Consider the following 18,886-nt stretch of genomic DNA (forward strand, 5'->3'; position numbering starts at 1 on the left):
TTTTCTAAAAGGACACAGGATCTGACCATCTGCACTAAATATTTTCCAGGAAAATAAGATCTCATGGAATGGAAATTTTGGAATAAGTTGCTTTGAAGATTTCCTTTCTGCTCCTCTTTCTTTGAAACTGGCTTATGAACTATACCAAATATAAAATTAATTATCCAAGGAGGTTATCACTTTGCTTCCCTTTCAGCATTGTTCTCTCAATACCAGGACAGAACAAACTTTTTAGGCCACAGCAGAGTTACGCTCATTGACACTGACCAACTGGCCGAGGGTTTTAAGTCCTCTGTCTAGTTACATGGCTTTAATGTCGGCCCAGTTATATTTCATGTGAAGCTGCTGAAGAAAAGTGTCAGCAGAACTTCAGCAAATGGAGCAGTCTCCTACCCGCAGCCCCTTTTAGGGGAGGGTTCATCACCTGAAAGCGTATTCTGAAAAACATCTTACACCTCATCAGCATGCCATTTCATGGGAATTTTATTTTGTTGAATAGGTGATTTGGGCGCATTGTTTATGTTTAATCTCTCAGTCTTCTTCTAACAGGAAGCAAAAAGGGCCGTGTAGAGTCACTGGTAAATCTTGCAATTTTCCAATCCATTTGCAAAAATTATATCTGGCTTTATACTCACCATAACTCCAGACATCACTTTGATGAGTGTAAATCCGATGTAAAATGGACTCCAAAGCCATCCATTTAATAGGAACCTGGGAAAATTCACAAATAAGCCTTAAGAAGTTGATCCAAAATATATTAGCAGTATTTACCACCAGGTGGTGTTTAAATCAAAAGTTTGGTTGCAGAAGGGAGAAAAAACAATCAATACCACAAATATCTGAGTGGTAGAGCAGGCAACTTTGAGTTCCTCATTATTATTTTCATTTATTATGTTGAACCTGGGAACTTGGGAAATATTAGGCATATTAGAAATATCTCTTACAATTAGTTTTATAATATTTTAACAGTCAAATTGCTACTTTTTTAACCTTCTCCTATCATAACGGGACACAAATCCAATCTCAGTCTGTATGACAAAGACTGGTCTGCACTCATATGGCTTCCATTTATGGTGTCTGCAATATCTGCAAGCAGCTTCCCTTTAATTTCTCAGCAGGACACATTCCCTCCATCAGCACGTAGTACAACATGAAGGCGTGTTGAACCAAGTCTGACATGTCTTTCTTCTGCTATAAATATACAGCATTCCCTTTCCCTTCATAAACTGCACAGTGTCATTGCTGTTGGCTATACTGATGAATTCAGCCATGCCTTTTTTTTTTTTTAATGTTTTTTTAATAAACTTGCTTTTTCCCAGGCATTCTGGGTGGGAATTTCAAAAGCATTCACTATTCAGCTACCTCTGCTCCCACTGCAGTCCCACTGGCCTGACGCTGCCTCAGCTGATTTCAAGAGGTCTCCCACAGGCTTCAAAGGCAGCACGCTGAGACGGCAACTGAGCGCTTTGAAAAACCCACTCTCCTTTTTTTCCCTGTGTTTAAGGCTCATGTGCAAGCACAAACACAGATGAACGAGCAGCAGTTCATTCTCCGATGCGCTTTACCTTGCCTCCCTCGGCGTGATACTCCTTCTCATCGGCGCCCAGCAGCTTTGCCAGCCCAAAGTCCGTGATTTTTACGTGTTGAGGAGTCTTAACGAGGACGTTTCTGGCAGCAAGGTCACGGTGCACCAGGCGACGTTCCTCCAAATAGTTCATTCCCTGCAATACAACAGACGGTTGGTAAGCATCATTTTGGGCTCGGAAGTGCAAACGAGTTATCCAACTTCAGCTGCTCTGTAGTAACTGTACACACACCACCATAAACACACGGTAACTTAACCCCCTTTGGAAAAACATTTGCTGTTTCATTTACATGGCGCTTATTGCAGGGTGAGGATGTGTGCTTGCACAATTACATGGAGATGCAACTATTTCTCTCCAGGAACCTTTTTGTGGGTCCACATGTCAGGGCAGTGATGGAGAAAAAATGGGGAGTAGCAGTTACAGCAGGGGATGTGGTTCCTTTGGGATTTAGTTCAAGAAATATAAAATCAGGATAGGACTTGCAAACAAGAGGGCAAACCCTTCATTCAGGTGCAATGCCAGTGACTTCAGGAAAGCACAGTGCAGAATTTAACTATCACCTTCCATAAGCACACAGGCCAACCTTTTAGAGTATTTAGGAATTAATGACCTAGAATAGTTCAAGTAAAAATAAATTAATAATTCAAAGCTGCCAATTCTGCGTCTTGTTACAGTGTACTCTGCCTTCTCGCAGCTAACGATGAGGCACCCCACTGCAAATGTGAGAAAAGGAAAAAGATTCAAATAATTCATTTTACTGCTGAGATCAGATTTGCATCTATTTTAAAATCCTCCTTGAAAAGGCATGTTATTCCAGTTTCACTGTTTCCCATGTTTAGACTGGGTTTGCCATAGCATACGTGCTTTTTTGGTACAACTGCCTCTCGAGGAAGAATACAACTAATTGTGCCGGTTTTACTTCTAAAGTATAAACAAACAGCTGCATTTCTGACCACAGCAATTATTCCCCTTTCCCCCTACATCAGTCTCTTGGTGCATGGAATCAAAAAGTTAATGATTTCTAAGTTTCCTGGAAGAACTTTTCTAAAAACCACAATTATTCCCAGTCCATAGGTTTCTGTTGGCAGTAGCTTACGCACTTGTATTTTTATGAAGAGAGAATTAACAAAAAAGTACTTCTAACCTACAAAGTTAACACCAAAATGATCCTGTTGATGTGATGACAAAGCACTGGAGGGAATAATTCCCTTTCAGTCTCTATCCCCTTCCTAAGCCCGCTGCTAATGTGGACCACCGTGGAAACCTCCACCCAAGTGCCTCAGCAGAACTTCACCCATGTGCTGCTCATTGTTGCCAAAACAAACCACCCAAACAAACTGGCACAACGCCACTATGAGTGTGCATTTCATCACACAGATAGATCTCTAGCAAGCAGAGCACTCGAAACAAAAAATCTTCAGTTGCCAACAGAAAACGTTCTATCTTAAAGAAAACAATAATCACATAATCTAGCCCCAGTAGGACAAAAAGTTTCCTGCTAAACATGTCTTGCTGCAAAGAGTTATTAATACGCAAAGCTGCTGAAAGGCAAAATATCAGTTCCACACTAAGCTGTTTAAGACGCTGATGGCTAAAGGACTTGTGCACATGCATAACTGTACACTGAAGATGTTGAACTCCTCAGCAGATCTTTAATTGTGTGCAGGCCTGGGGTTTAAGGCATTTTCCATCATTAAGCGTGAGACTAATGTGTTCAAAGAGTTACTTCACAGGGTTTCTGCACATGGAGTATCTCTGAAAGACAGGACTCTGTACCTCGGTGAAAGATAATGTTTGTAAAAGATACAAAGAAAACTTAATTCAAAGCTGTGAAAACAGAAACAAAAATAAGCTTCCCAGGAAACTTGCCTCCTGCTGGTTAGTTACAGACATAAATATATTTGTTTCAATTTTTTTCCTCTCCAAAAGTACATTTTTAAAGAGTCAGAGAATGTCCAAAAATCTGGCACAACTTTATCAGAGTAGTAACACCAGACACATTGGTGGGAAAAAGACATACAAGTGATTTATGAGCGCTTTGAGGGGAACTTCAGTGCGGAGCAGCACAAAGGAGTAAGTTGAAGGTCAGGCAGCACTGGAGAGGGTAGAGGTTGCTATGGGCAAATGTTGAACTGACAAGAAAAAAATCAAACAGAAGTTAACAATTGTGAATGGCAACCTTTCGGGCAAGAGATGCCCCCAGGATCATTTTGCAGACTGATTTTGCCACCTTAAAAATTAACAAGGAGGAGGGAAATGTGGCCTCCAGCTCATCCACCAAAGGGGCTGAACCCAGGACAGAGCAGTAATTGATTTTAAACAAGAGAGCAAAAGAGTCAGAAAAGGCAGTTCACATCCCGGGCGGATGCATAAATTAAAATCCACTTGCTGCGGAGTGCGCTATAAAAAAGTATACACACTGAGATGAAAAATGTGCTCTGTATACTCTTTGGTGGATACATTTCTGAGGTCCTCAGCATGTTTCCTGAAAGCAAACCACTGCCAGGTGAGCCTGCGATGTACACAAGGTCTCGAGGGATGGATAAGGCTGTAAGTGTGCAGTTAGCTTGCAGACCAGCATTCCCGAAATAAGCAGCATTAAAGCAGCTGGGCTTTGCGGATACTGCCATCTCATATGACAAATCTCCAACAAATTGCAGCTATTTTTTTGCTGGTTTTGCTCCATTCTTCCATGCTTGCAAATGGCTAGCCACCTTCCAAATACAGCATATTGCTGCTAAGGGCTAGAGGCTATACTTTAGTCTGCTGCTCTTCTCCTTGGCAAATAGTGCAAGGTGTGATAATGAGTCTTACATTTGTCACTGTGGCCACCGCAATTAGACCACAGGCACCAACTCAGTGCACTGAGATGCCTCAATGTCTTTTGGTCACAGCCAGCCTGTGCTAGAACAGAGCTGGTATTTATTAGTCATCAGTTTTGATCTCCAGGCCTCAGAGATTTCAGCATGGAATTCTCCAAGGCACACAAGAAGAAGTTTTCAACAACATAAGTGTTTGCCCCATGGCACAGCTCAAATAAACCCACTGATGGAAGCAGCACTTCGATATGGCAGTTGCCAAATTCTACTCCCTTCCCTGCTACAGCTTCGTTCCCTCACATTGTTGTCTCATTACAGGATTTTTGGTTTGGACATAAATGCTTTGGTGATAATATTGTGCTGTCTAGGAGTATTTTGGAGAATAGTTAAGGTTTGTGCAGTAGCTTGAAAATGGTAAATTGTTTAAGACAATGTAACTGTTTACTGACTCATATAAGGTATCTAGGAACCATGTGCTGAAATATAAAGACTTACAGAGACAAGTAAGTCAATAAATACATTATGCATTCTCAGCTCTCTGCATTAGGGTCTGAGTTTTAGCTGATCTGGTGGTGTGCTTGTCTGCTTACCTTTGCAATCTGCACACACCAGTTGAGAAGATACTGGGACCCAATGTTGTCCTTGTGCTCTCGGATGTAATCAAGGAGGCAGCCGTATGGCATCAGCTGTGTGATGAGCTGAACTGTAGAAGTGAGACAGATTCCCAACAAGCGGCACACATGAGGATTGTCAACACTAGCCATCACGTAAGCTTCCTGAGAAGAAGGGGAAAAAAGCAATCTGAAACACTCACTTTGGCATGACAGAAATGTTTGGAAGCAGTTTAAAATAAGTTTGTCAGTCAAGAGGTTGCTAAAATACTACATGCAAACTCTGTGCATCATATCACATATAAAATACTTGTATTTCCCATTCTGTGGACCAAGTTTTTTCCTTGTGGAAGGTCCAGATTTTGAACACTGAAACATCGCTGAGAAGCCACAGGAGAGCCAGTGTCTCACTACTGGTACACCAAATAAACATTAGACATAAAACCCTAGTAACAAAACTTACGGACTTAGGGGGAATTAATAAATCAAACATCAGTTGGAAGCTGATGGGATTTCATCACTTTGAGCACTTAATTGCAAGGGCAACACATCTTGTGAACATGTGTCACAGGACTTTTTTACCTTCACAGATCTTTTTGCAACACTGATTGGAAATCAGTATTTTTGAAACTTTTGCCCCTTTGTCAAGGTTAATACTAACCCAGAAACTCAAAAGTTGTGATTTAGGATGGGACCCACAGTTTGACTTTGAGTGACACCAATTAATCACCCCTCGGCAATTCAACATTAGGCTAGCAACCCCTCCAAGCTTAAAATAATAGTCAGGCCACTACTGTGGCAGGGAAAAGAGCAAATCTGCACTTTCTAAGAGCTTAAGAAAAGAAATACCATAGCACTTTACTCATCATCTAACAAGCTTTCCATCAATGTCACATAGCTGTGTAGCTGGTAAGAGCTATTATTAAACAAAGTTACTAAAGCAATGACGTTCAAGAAATAAACAATCCCAATTCTTAAGCAATACTCTCTGGCCTTGGTATTATTGTTTGATGTGCCAGCCTAAGCAAAACATTATGTCATGTAGTTTCTTCTGACGTGCTAATTCTGCATTTGGTGTCCTTGTTTTGGAGCCCCTGGGGTGAAAGTGGCCTCTAGGCAGTCTGGTTAAAGAAGATCTCTTGCAGATCTGGATAAGTGTTCCTCAACCTACTGCAGAATGTGAGCGGGGCATTGAAAAACAACCCGCGGTCATGGACATCACTGATTCTGTGGGCTAGTTTGAGGAAAGATAAAGCAAGAATACAATCTTCTAGTCAGTTACAGAGATATTTGTGGCAGTGTTTTTTAGAGAACCTTGTGAATTCACTATATGATCCTCAGATGTCAGCAGAGACAGAAACACGCTCATCTCCCCAGGCTTCCAAACTGAGCTGTTGTACCGATGAAGCGTGTCTGTTCCTTTTCTTGCTTCCTGTGGGGATTCAGATCCATATTGTATTCATTTCAGCAGGGGGGGGGGAGAAAAAATCTGCAGAGTCGGAGCTGCTCTCACTGCCCATCTGCTGCACAGCCCACGTGGGGCTGACCTGGGGGTTGAGAACTGGGATGCTGAAAGAGCGGGGTGGGCGTATGGGCCACACAGCTTTCGGAGAGCATCCAAGTGTTGACACTGCCTATTGCATTTGATACTGAAAAGTAAAATAGGCCACCGCCTCCTCACAGGGAGCAGAAAGGAGCTATTGTGCGGTCGTGGGTCCCTCTAAGTAGCCCAAGACATTAAAGTGGGCCTTTGTTTCAACTGTTTATCTTGGAAATCTCTGCGGTACACTCTGACCTGCTCCAAGTATGCTTGGTATTCAACAACAATCTTCTGAATTAGCCCTACCCTAATAAAGCCAGAGAGAGCTTGCTTGGATTATATGAGCTAAAGCTGCTGTGCTTGTTCTATATCTAGTGTGTAAGACAAATCATATTTATTTGGACATTATTATCTCTGAGCCTTCAGTGACCTTGAAAAGTTGGTTGTCTAGCAAAAATCTGGTTTGAGAGGACCTTTTGGAGTCATCCCTCTGGCTTCTTTCACTGGTTTTGTATTTTTAAAATTTTCTTCCAAAATATAGAATGAATTCCACCAACGAAATCATCTAAAAAATGATCAAGACTGAAAAAAAAGCAAGAGCTTTTTGTTAAGCATCATAATTCAAAAGAAAAAAAAAAAAAAAATCTGTGGATACGCTATGGAAACTTCTTTGAAAAGAGAAAGTACTTTGATATCCCTGAAGAGCAAGCAGTCCCTGCATCTACTGCCCTGTCATGCAACTATCTTGATCTGCTGAAGGCAGGATGCAGTACTGTAGACTTATTCATTAACCCTTCCTTCAGTATGCAGGAATTGAATGCTGTTAAGTCCAAAGCATTTTTTGTGAAGATCGTGTTATGCTCCTTATCATTGTGAAGAGGGAAATCTTTGCTGGGTTCTCAGTGCAGGGAATGCCAGGGAAGGGAGAGACTGCAGTCTGGCCACAGGCAGGACAGAGGCATGGACCTGGGGAAGGGCTGAGGCTGGCTTGGAGTCTAACTAAACTAAAATCAGGATGGATATTGCTTTATGTACAGGTTCTGAGATAGACCACATATTTTTTGCATTGCTGCAATACACATATCAAATAATATGGTAAATAACACATGATCTGTCAAAGTAATGTATTGGAATAACACTGTTTATTCAGGGTGATTGGAAAAGTCCAGTGTGCTTTATTATCATCAATAGCACAGGTAGGTTTGTTCACAGCCATTCATCTTGACAATTACTCACTAGGAGACTTGGTCTTTTGTTCAGATTTTCTCCAGCTTGAACCATTTGAGATGAGCATTCCTACTTGAGGTGTCATTTGCTGTCTGAGCTGGATTATTGTTACATTTTAAAATAAACTTCCTGTTAAAGTGGTTCACTTCCTACCAAAATAAAAAATATCCACAGTTTTGCCCATGGATGAAGGACCATCACCTCCATGCAAACAGGCTGCCCCAAGCTGTGGACCTGCACTTCACAGGTCCATTTGAGATCTACCACGGACATGCATCTTGGGCCTGCAAACCAGCACTTGATAGAAGAACCCCTGTCAAATCCAGGCTTCCAATCTACGCTTTCTAGAGGCCCACTCATGTGTATAGCAAGGATAATTTAAAGACTTCGTCTGCACCAAATACACTGTGCTGCTTGGGGAGTCCCTGAACTGACCAGTCCTCCAGAGTGACCCAGCAGGTTCCAGCTCAGGGCTTGAAGGGCTGAACACACAGGACAGACACACACACACACACACAGACACACACACCCTGTTTCTTATCACTGAGGACTCAGCCACAGCGCAGGAAAGCTGAAATGAATGTATACTGAACATGTGAGTGCTCCTTTCTGCACTCATCATTTTCCTCTCCTCCTATATAAATATATATCCTTGATGCTTTATGTTGTATGGCTTCAGATCTAGTGACAAGAGTTCAGATTTTTAGCTACTCCAAGGTCAGGGAACTTTGTGTTTAGGACTCTGGCTCACCCACTGTAAACTCACACATTTGTAAACTCCTGAAGCAGTGCCCCACAGCCTTTTCCCCACAGCTATATCCAAGCAAGAGAATAAAATTCCCATGCAAGATAAGTTCTTGCTGTTCATGGAAGAGAAGTCAGACAGCTGGGATTTTTTTTTCTTCTGGATTTATAATTAACTTAGTCTTATATAACCAAGCAACTAGCTTACGACAATCTGCAATGTCAGGATTCAAAAATCACTAGATCTGTCATTACTGGTTTTAGTTCTACTGCCATGATGACAATGAATGCCACAGTTTAAGGCCTGAAACATCAGAGTAAAGAAAACAGAAGTAGCTGTAAATGTATGGTTCCTTACCTCCTCTTAGGTGCTACACCACAACTATAACATCAGTATCTGGACTGCAAGCAAGGGTTTCATAGGAGAAGCAAATGCACTTCACAGAGTGGGCTGAAAAGCCCAGTACTTCCATATGAAGAACGCAGTTTGGGGTGCAAAATATTTCTTCCCATCAAAAATCCTGATATCTGTTCAGTTGTTACAAAGGAAAATTTACAGACTGCTGACAATTTGAGAAAACAATAATGAAAACTTACATCAAGTATTTCTTTGTTGGCTTTTGGTGATGTGGCCTCTCTCAACTCTTTAATAGCAACAGGAATTTTAACCTTCTCCCCTTCTGGGATCCAAAGTCCCTAACAAAAAGAAGTACAGAGTTAGTCTCATATCTAACAGGTTAATTCTCACAATTACACATACATTTTATACCTTCTGAGTAGACTTAAATATTCTGAGCAATGGGAAGACACAGCAGACAACAAAAACATGCAAAAAACATGTCTTGTGGGAATTAACAAAATCCGTTAATGAAGTGCGTGTTATTTCTCTTCCAGTCACCTCTACTGTATTTTTTTAAAAACCATGTTCATTACCATCTCTGTATAAATAACACAAGAGATGTATAAAGAGCAACTTCTGTGGATGGAAATCTAATTAATTACTGCATCACAGCAACCGCATGTGCAAAACCTTGCCACTTCCAATTTATAAATCAAGGGATGAAAAGCATTGGCATTTTCTCATGAAAACTAGAGATGGCATCTGTACTCTACAAATAATCCAGCACTAAACATATGCAGTGGCAGGTAGGTTTATGTCTGACTGGTTCAGTGCTCTACATCTATAGTGTCAGGGGGCCATTTGGGCAGTGGGTGAACAGTGTGGCCCTGTGAGGCCACTCTGCTGAAGTACCCAGCAATGTAGGTGCATGTTTTCAGAGGTCAATGGGATTTGTGCCCCTGCAGATCTTGGCCATAGCCGGAGGTCTGCTTCAGAATACAGAGCTTTATAAAAAGATAAATGAATCTACAGTTTGCATTTCACTACTACTGGCAAAGCCTGAAACGCATACCCTGAACAAAAAGATAACAGGAAGATGAAACTTGGTGAAGAAGAAACACAGAGGATTAAAAAAATACCAAGAGAAAAAATACCCTGTGGACCTACACACCTGAAGGTTGTAGACAATTTCACATATTTGAGTCAGTTCTAATGAAACAGTGATTGACAATTATAAAAACAAGACCCCAGACCACACAAGAAAATGGCTTAGCACTGAGCTAACCAAAGTGCATTTCTTTTTTAAAAAAAAAATTTCTAATATTCACAACAGCGCATATTTGGCTGTGGTAGCTTTTAAGCAGAGATCTTTGTCGTCCAGGTTCAGCAGTATGGCTTTGGTAACATCTTATGGAAAACTTCACGTTACCCAATTCGTACGTCAACTAATGGGAATGGAGTCATCTCTCAACCATTCAATATATACGTGCTATAAAACCTAGTAAAAAAATAAACTACACAATGATTGTAGCTTCCAGTTCATGCTCTGTTTGGGCAGCTTCTCTGTGAGGGAGCAAGATGGTAATCTTACCTTATAAACAGTGCCAAAAGCACCAGACCCTAAAACTTTGACCTTTTTAAATTCTGTTTCCTTTAAAATTCTCAGATGAGCCTGGTTCGGTGCCTCCCCGCTGGGTGTCAGTGGTTCGACAAGCTGGTGTAGAGAGAAGACAATATTAGAAGAATATACAGTCTAGGAAGACAGCAAGTAGAGTGCTTTGGTGAAGCAAATAAATCCTTCCTTTAAAATAATGAACATTTTTTTCATGTGAAGTTTATGGGAGGACAGCTCCACTCTGACTTACAGCAATAAATATCTAGAGTTGCTCCAGATTTCAGAAGTAAAATCAATCATGGAGTGGTGACTGACATTTCGAAGGAGAATGAAGGAACACTGCTGTTCAAATGAAGACTTAAGACTTCAAAGCCTTAAAACACATGGCATGAAGAACAGTGTAATTACCACAGATTCTAAAGAAGATTACTTTTTTGAATTTGTGAATCAATTACAAAAATGTTTTAAATACTGGGCAAGAACCACCTGCACAACCTTTCAGGTCTGCTCTTGTTTAACTGGATAAAATTCCCATGGTACTGGAGGTGGCTCTGCCAGACCACAGGCTTTACAAGCAGCAACTGAAAATCTAAGCATGATTCTTTAATCAATACAAAAGGCAATGTTGAATATTCTACTGATGTTTCCAAAATTTGATCTAAGCCTTATTGCAAACAGCAGCAATGCCCTCCAAACAGAGATATTTAGCACTTTTTTGATGGACAAGTCAGGTTTTTCCTTTAGTGTTTTTTTTTCCCTCTCCTTCGAATAAAACTGTGTTTAGCTAGAAGCAATCTGATGTTTGCTGGTCAGTAACCTTTCTGTTGGGACGAAATATCCTCATTTTGAGGAGTCCAGAGCATACAATATGAGCTGAGCACTAATTGAACTCTACTATCAAAAGTGTAGAATACAGTGGTATGTAAAATATCATTAGGTAGTACACTAGAAAGCAGGAGAGCTTGTTGTTTTTGTTTTTTTTTTAAGGATCTTAGCAGCTGACTCCTCAAAGCCAGGGAGCACAGAGGGAAGCTGAAAATGGGCTTTTAGCAGAATGCTAAATCCAGTTTGTTAATTATGTACTTGGATTGGACTAGAAAGAGAAGGGGGCTAATCATAAAACAGCATCTTTAATCCAGGATAGTGAATTTTGCTATTTTATAAGTGAGGTACCCAGAGGGTGATGCTGTAATGTACATGAAACCATGAAGAAAACAAAAAGCAGTGTAGAAAACTTGTTCATATCCAATAGGTTGAACTATTCACTTCGATGGCTTTGTGGGTTTTTGTGCTAAAAACAAACCAAAGACATGACACAAACACTTCCCTCAATTCCTTTACCTCCTCTCCTTTTTCATTTTTTTCTGCAGGATCAGACATATGCCTGATCAAGGGGGTAAAATTTTCTAAAGCACCCAAGTTGCCACAGCAGCCTCAAGGCTTGTCTGGAGGGATAAATAATTTGAGGCTGGGGGTCTACATGGCAAGGCAGTATGGATCAGCAAACACATTGCACCTCACCCTGAAGGCATAGTTTTTTTCCCAGAGTAGACAGTCTCCATGACTTTCATTGGGATTTAGACATCTAAATCCCCTAAAGCTTTTGAAAATAATATCCAGAGGGATCAGACCTGAGATTAAGTGAGAAGGTGTTAGGTGCACACCGCCTCTTTTCTGACTAGTGCAGCAGACGCCCTGTTTGCCAACTCAAGGGTTTGTTGAGTGATGAGGCAGATGCACGGTACTTTAATACTCTGGTAGGAGGAGGCGGGCACCCATTGCCCCAAACAAAGCAGCTGGTGTTGCAGCTGTGCTGGCAGCGCTCACCTCCCTCTCCTGCAACAAACGACGCAAGGTTCGCTTTCTGACGATGTGACGCCTCCGCAAGTACAGACCAATGCTCAAGCCCACCACCACCAGGCACAGGAGACCCCCGATGACGCCAGCGGCAATAGATGGGATTTTGGAGCTGCAAGACAGGAGGGGATGCAGAAAGAGGAAACAATGTTTAAGAGTTAAGATTTAAAAAAACCTATGGAGGTTGCATGAAGCCTTAGGCTGTGATCAAACACATGCTCTGGACATCCATTTAAGTCTATCTGACATTTTAAATATCTTGGGCACCTGCATTTTTAAGTTCCTCATCTAGTCGTTGTATTTACTGGTTGCTTTTTTTGCTTTAATAAAAAGTGAATGATCCAAAGGACTGAACATATATGAGAACATCCTGACCTTTACTGTGCTTGGCAGTGAAGATTTCTGCTCTGCTGCTCAGCCATCTCCTCCTTCTGCCAATCATTTCTGCACCTACCACTTTGGTGCTGTTTGCTTTGCTGGGTTTCTAATTTTGTCCCATGTTTGAAAAGCCTCCTTTTAATAAACCAAACACTTTTATTTCTCCTTTAAAACTACTCCTGTGACAGGAACTGAGCATTGCAGAGACAGGTCTGTTTGTATACACTAGTGATTTTAACATAGTAAAGCAGGAGTGAAAAGGCTCCCTAAGCAGAAGAGGTACTGACAACTTTGTACACTTCCTTTTCAAAGCACAGTGGAAGTTATGTTGATGGTCTGTCCAGGGAGGCAGAAGGAGAGGAGGGCATGCTGTAAGGGTCACCATGTACTTCAGATCATCAATCCTCCTCCTCAGGCACAAAATGTCTAAGACCAGGTAATATATGAACCAACTACATTGCTGACTGCTTATTAGAGCCTGGGTCATTTCAATTTAAATCGAAAACAGAAACCTGTTTTCCAAGTTTGGTTTTTTTGGTCCATATTTAGAGAGTCATTGCAGCTTTTTATAAGTTGCCCCAGGGATTACTATTAAATAGAGTAACTTTTTAACAGTACTTCTAGGTTGAATTTGTCTTGCCATAGCATGATTTTGTGGCCACAAACTAAATCACTCTCTCTCAGTCAGAGAAACCTGTTCATTTGTTGCATGACCTTGAGCAAGTCATGATGTGGAACAGTGCAACGTAAGATCTAGTCTGAAGAACGAACATCCATCTGTGCACAAAGCGGTTAGAGATGTACAGAGCACAGGGCTGGAAAAGACCCCCTGGGTCCCTGAGATGAATCCCCTGTAATGCAGGTTATCATATCAATCCTAAACATATCTCTCTCTGCCACTAGCTCTTAATCATTTGTTTTTCCAGATCCTTCTTTTGCTCTTCAGTAACAGATTCCAAGTCTCACCTTGACAAACAAGTTAAGCAGAACAAGGTTTTGGAGTCTTGTGCCAGCAGGAATATTTCTCAGTCCTTTAAATAATTTTTATACCTCAGAACTTGCTCTAATCTGTCACTTCCCTGTACAAAGCTGAGGACTTAACTTTAATCCCAGCCTTGCAGTGTCCAGCATGGAAGTATAAACATGCACGCATTCTTTCCAGTTCTGTCACTGATTCTAGCAGATGAAATACTCACCCATTTGGACAGCCTTCAAGACCTGGTCCTTTGCACCTGTGAAAACAAATAAACATGACCAGCATATTAGCTCTGGCATACATACTCATATAAATCCAACTACGAAGAGTGCTACTGATTGAAAAGTTCGTGTTTCAAAGCAGTCCAAGTATTAACATAAGAATTTGTAACAGTCATATAGTCTATTAAATATCAGCCAATGGCCATGCTCCACAATCTTTTATCTAGAGGCATAGTTATGCTTCATACTCAGTACAAGGAATATTTTAAATCAGCTTTCTATCATGTGGTAGAATGGGGGGTGGACATATATACACAAAATTCAAATGGACCTGGATTCTCTGGCTCTGTGTGGACACCTGCATTGGTGCAGAAGCTCAGGGCTGATCATGGAGGAGAACAGAAGTAGCCTCTTCCCCACACAATGGCAAAAAGCCGCAAGGAAATGCATCGCTGCAGACCCTCCTGCATAATCCTTGTTTCCTTATAAGCAAAAGATTCCAATCTCCAGACTTTCCATTGCAGTGGAAAACTTAGGTAGCAGATACACGCTTCCATCAGAAAACAGGATTTGACAGTACTTGCTTTGGCTATAGTCTGTTAGTATGTATCCATGATATTTTTATTTCAGAGTCTAAGATCTAGAGATACTGGTAATGTAAACAGGTATAACAGTTATGCAGAGAGCCAGAAACTCTACTAGCAAGTAATTCACCCTCCATTTGAGTTTGAAATGCCTGAAATCCGTTTTGTCAGCCTGATGCAAAAAACAACATGGATGAAAACACATTGACTGCATTCACTTGATGGTCTAATGGGCATAAGAGGCACCGTGTTTTCCCTCAGTGCTGCTGGGCTATAAGATATATGCTTTTCATGGGAATTGTGGTCTTTGTGGTGTCTACCGAGGAAGAAGAGTATTACAGAGAGGGTTGTATCACCTCTGAAAATAAGAGCACAGCAAGAAGAAAAGTCCACTTTGTGGTATCTGCTCCCTGTGTTGACTTAAAGAAAATGCATCATCCCAAAACACTCCAGAGGAGGTCAAGAAGGGGGTAAGAAGTGAGCCTGTGCCTGGAAAACTGCTCTGAATTCCCTCTCCCCAAAAAGAGAAACCAGAAAAAAATCAAAATGGCAGGTGGAGCTGTAGATCTTATAACATGATCTAGGGTTGGGGGAGGAAGAGGTGAAGCAACTACTCATTTTATTGTGTGTTTGTTTGTGTTTATTACTCTGATCTTTCCTTGTGTATTTGACTTGTTTCTGGGCCAGCACAATGCTCCAAGACCCAGCATCTGAAAGGTCTTGTGAGTTTACTGGGCTCCCATGCAAGAATGTGCATCCTGGTGTCCTAAACATGCTGGAAGTGCTGTGCATAACCAGTTCCCAGATCCTGGACACTCAGCTTTGTTAATGCTCCTGGTCTGTCTATGGCTTGGTTTGTTTGCTCAGTTGTGTAACTAAGCACAGAGAGGCCGCACGTGCAGAGCAGAACCACCAGCATGCTTACAGTCACAGGAGACATATCTAGTTTTGTGCCAGCATCTCTCTTCGGCTACTCAACAGAAAATAGATCTAGGACCCAAGACCTCATCCTATCCCGCTCTACCACCCAGATCTGAATTTCTACATGCTAATGCAACAAAGCATGGGCAGCTTCTCCTGATAAGGATGTGAAAATAAAAGACCTCACATTATTTCAGCATGGTCCTTCAAATTTTATCTTCCTAAAAACACCAATTTACCATGCTACTTTATGATGGTACATCCTTCATGTGCTTCCTAACAGCAAAAAAACTGGCTGAGGTGAAAGTATCTACAGTCTGAAGAATGACCAAACAGTTACCTTCCTACACCAGAAAGTAGAAGTAGGAGAGGTGTAGATTTTCATCTGTCACCTTCTTTTTAAAAATTATTTCCCACACAAATCCATCAATATCAAGTCTAGTGGGATAAAGTAAAAAGGTGTTTGGGAAGAAAATGACAGATCTGCTTGTGCTTTTCAAATCCCACGTGATTTTCTGATTAATTTCACAAGTCAAACGAGAAAAACAGCCTATGACAAATATCCATCCAGGACTAAATATAACCATCTTTCTTAATGCAGAATTTCATCATGACACCCAACATAAGTAACCCAGGATTTACGGAATCTAAACAATCACTTTTTCCACTTCTGTATCGTTTTTCTTCTGCTTACAGAAACCAAAATGAGAAATGTGACCTTGTGTTATGAGCTGCCTCAAGATCTTATGGATATATCGGATGGAATCTAGTAGCAGTTGTAGTCTCTGGAACATCTCTCTTCTTATTGGAAGATTAGTGCTGTGTGCAGTCCCTGAAAACTATTGCATCCTGAACACAGCATTTCATCTGTCTATGTAAATATTACTCGTCCCAGTACAGACACAGCTATTTTTTTCCCAAATCCATAATGATTTTCACAACTTTCTCCCACCTATAGATCCTAATTTGATATAATACAGCACATTGCTCTGATTTATGGCCTTCCAGGGGGAACTCACACTATAACACCTTACATTACTTCACAGTGACAAAAGAAATGGAAAACCATTGGGAATTTTAAAGCCTTGCAAGAACTTTCCTCTGTCCTTTCTTTCTCATTAACCTTCAGACTGTGACAAAGGCATTGCATTTGTGCCGTGCTGATGCAACCTTTCCTATCAGACCCCCTAGCTGCTTTCTCAGCCCCCTGGAAGCCCCTGGCAGTTAACATGAAGACTGGCGAGACACGTAGTGTTGGTAGCAACTGTGGAGGCAGGACGTGTCAGACAGTGCTATGAATTACAGTGGTGGCTTCTCTCCTTTTCGCTCTTCCATCCCAGTGGTTGTGGCTGAATTTATTGCTTGTACTCTGGATGAGTGGCAAAGGAAAACCAAATCCTTTAGCACCAAGCAAATTAATCAAGCTGGTGTGTGTCTTTAGTTGCTGGAGGTATAAATGGGGTGATGTCAGGGCTGTCTTTATCGGAGCATATTTTCTCAGCTATACTAGAGGCATAGCACAGGGAAGCTTGTTACAAAATCCTCAGGAGGTTACAGGAGAAACTGGAGAGAAGGGGTCTTTTGGGCTGGGCAGGAGAAAGATTCCTCCATTCTGTCTTCTAATGAAGGCTGAAAAATCGACTCAGCAAAGAAAAAGAGACTAGATGGGATTCTTCACAGCGATACAAAGGAAGCAATGTACTACCAGTAAGTGCACCTAGAGTAAAAGACCAAAATTTGTGACAAAGCTCAGTTGGGAAGAGAAGTCCTCTTTACTTGCAGTTTCTTCAAATAAGGAAAATAGAGCCAGATCCTGGAAACATTACTTGCATGACTATTGAAGTACTTAATCACGCTGATAAGATTTTGTGGACTGTAGCCATGAAATTGGACAGGGACAGAAATAAAGTTGTTTCTTGTCATGCAGAAACCGCTGAGACTGGTTTCTAAGGATGCAAAAACTTCATGAGACAGATGTTTTCCATGCACTGCTGAGCAGATCCCATTCCTGCAGCACGAGGGAAAGGCATGAAGGGAAGTGGCGTTACTGACTGATTGCATTCATGAGGACAACACTGTGCCAGACTTCATGTTTCCAAGATTATGCCTCTGACACTGGCTCCCTACCCATCAATGCTATTGGCTTCAGGCATCCCATCTGTAAAGCAAAATAGTAACACTACCTTCTCCTAGATTTCTTGAGCACTTCAGGGAAACAGCTTATTTCTTCTGCCACATTTGGGCAGTAACTCCAACAGGGCCATTGAACATGCCTACAATACAGCTGTGGCAAACTTAGCCCAGTTCTTTCATATAAGAGATGAAACAGATACTACTTTTTATGTCTGCATTAATAACACAGGGTCAAATACACTGAGGCACCCCTAATTTAAAAAAAACCCCTCTCCTTATCCTACTCCAGCACTTGCCAGACTCCTGTGGTACACCCCTCCACTGCTAAAGCCAGGCAAGAATGGACTTTTCTGATGAACTCTGCTCTGGGGACTTGCTTGTGCACCAAGAGCCACTGCACGGCTTGGAGCTATTAATAAATCCACATCTGACAGGTTATGTCCCTCGAGTTTGCATTCACTTGAGTCCAGTGTTTGATCTTGCTACCGATGCTGCACAGCTCAAAGCCTCGTTCAGATGTGGTTATCCATTATGCTGCTCCAGTAATCAGCTACATTTCCATGTGGCCAGTTAGACGGATATTAGATCCCCATGGCCAGTTTGTATCAGTAGGGACTAATGGTTGCAGCTACTAAGGTCATTTATAGAGAGCATCTATTAAGAACCCTCTTCAATTGAGATAATTTGTTCTCAGGAGTGTGATGGGAAGCCCTGATAAGCCTTGACTGCAACTGTAACAAAACACAGGGGCCATCGCTGTAAATCACAGCAAACCCACATGGCTGTTACAGCTACCATCTGAAAACCAGAGTACTAGGAAGGGCTGTCACTTGCTGGTTTAACTCTTCATCTCCTTTTCTCCATGAAGGCGGGGACCTGAGCACTCTCCTCTTTAATGACCTGGCAGTTGCATTAGCTTATATACAATTGCATGATGGTTGCTCTGAATATGTTGTAACTTCTCTCTTGCAACATGTATTACAGCCACACTACAGAAGGGTTTTGGATCAGACAGACTTGCAGGGTACAGGGCAGAGGCCTGTGAAGTAAAAGACACCAAACACGGGCTGTTTTTTTGCTATGAAAGTATCACGGTCCAACAACTGAATCTCAAACCATGAAACCTTTTATTGTGCATCCCTTGCAGACGGAAACCAGGAGAGCAGACAGCTGTCACTTATTGTCATGTAGGTTAAATACAGCTCAACTCACAGCTCATTACAGGTGGCTGTTTAAGTGTGACTCCAAATAAGGACAAAAATTGTTCATACAGATTGGGTTTACTGTGATGCTCATGAATAAAGCCACACTCAGGAGGCAAGCAAGGCTTTAAA

General features: G+C 41.5%; 1 protein-coding gene across 2 annotated transcripts in view; it reads right to left on the minus strand.

Moving 5' to 3' along the window:
• Nucleotides 1–18,886, minus strand: part of EGFR (epidermal growth factor receptor) — a 163,075-nt gene that overhangs the window by 12,427 nt on the left and 131,762 nt on the right. For both annotated transcript variants that reach the window (XM_065052104.1, XM_021293035.2), the window contains 7 exons: nt 13,914–13,949; nt 12,310–12,451; nt 10,459–10,581; nt 9,125–9,223; nt 4,996–5,181; nt 1,566–1,721; nt 636–711 (listed from right to left, as the gene is read on the minus strand). In XM_065052104.1, the coding sequence (XP_064908176.1) occupies nt 636–711; nt 1,566–1,721; nt 4,996–5,181; nt 9,125–9,223; nt 10,459–10,581; nt 12,310–12,451; nt 13,914–13,949 (818 nt within the window). The remainder of the gene's footprint in view (nt 1–635; nt 712–1,565; nt 1,722–4,995; nt 5,182–9,124; nt 9,224–10,458; nt 10,582–12,309; nt 12,452–13,913; nt 13,950–18,886) is intronic.

This window comes from Columba livia, chromosome 2 (genome assembly GCF_036013475.1).
Source record: "Columba livia isolate bColLiv1 breed racing homer chromosome 2, bColLiv1.pat.W.v2, whole genome shotgun sequence".
Lineage (NCBI taxonomy): Eukaryota > Metazoa > Chordata > Aves > Columbiformes > Columbidae > Columba > Columba livia.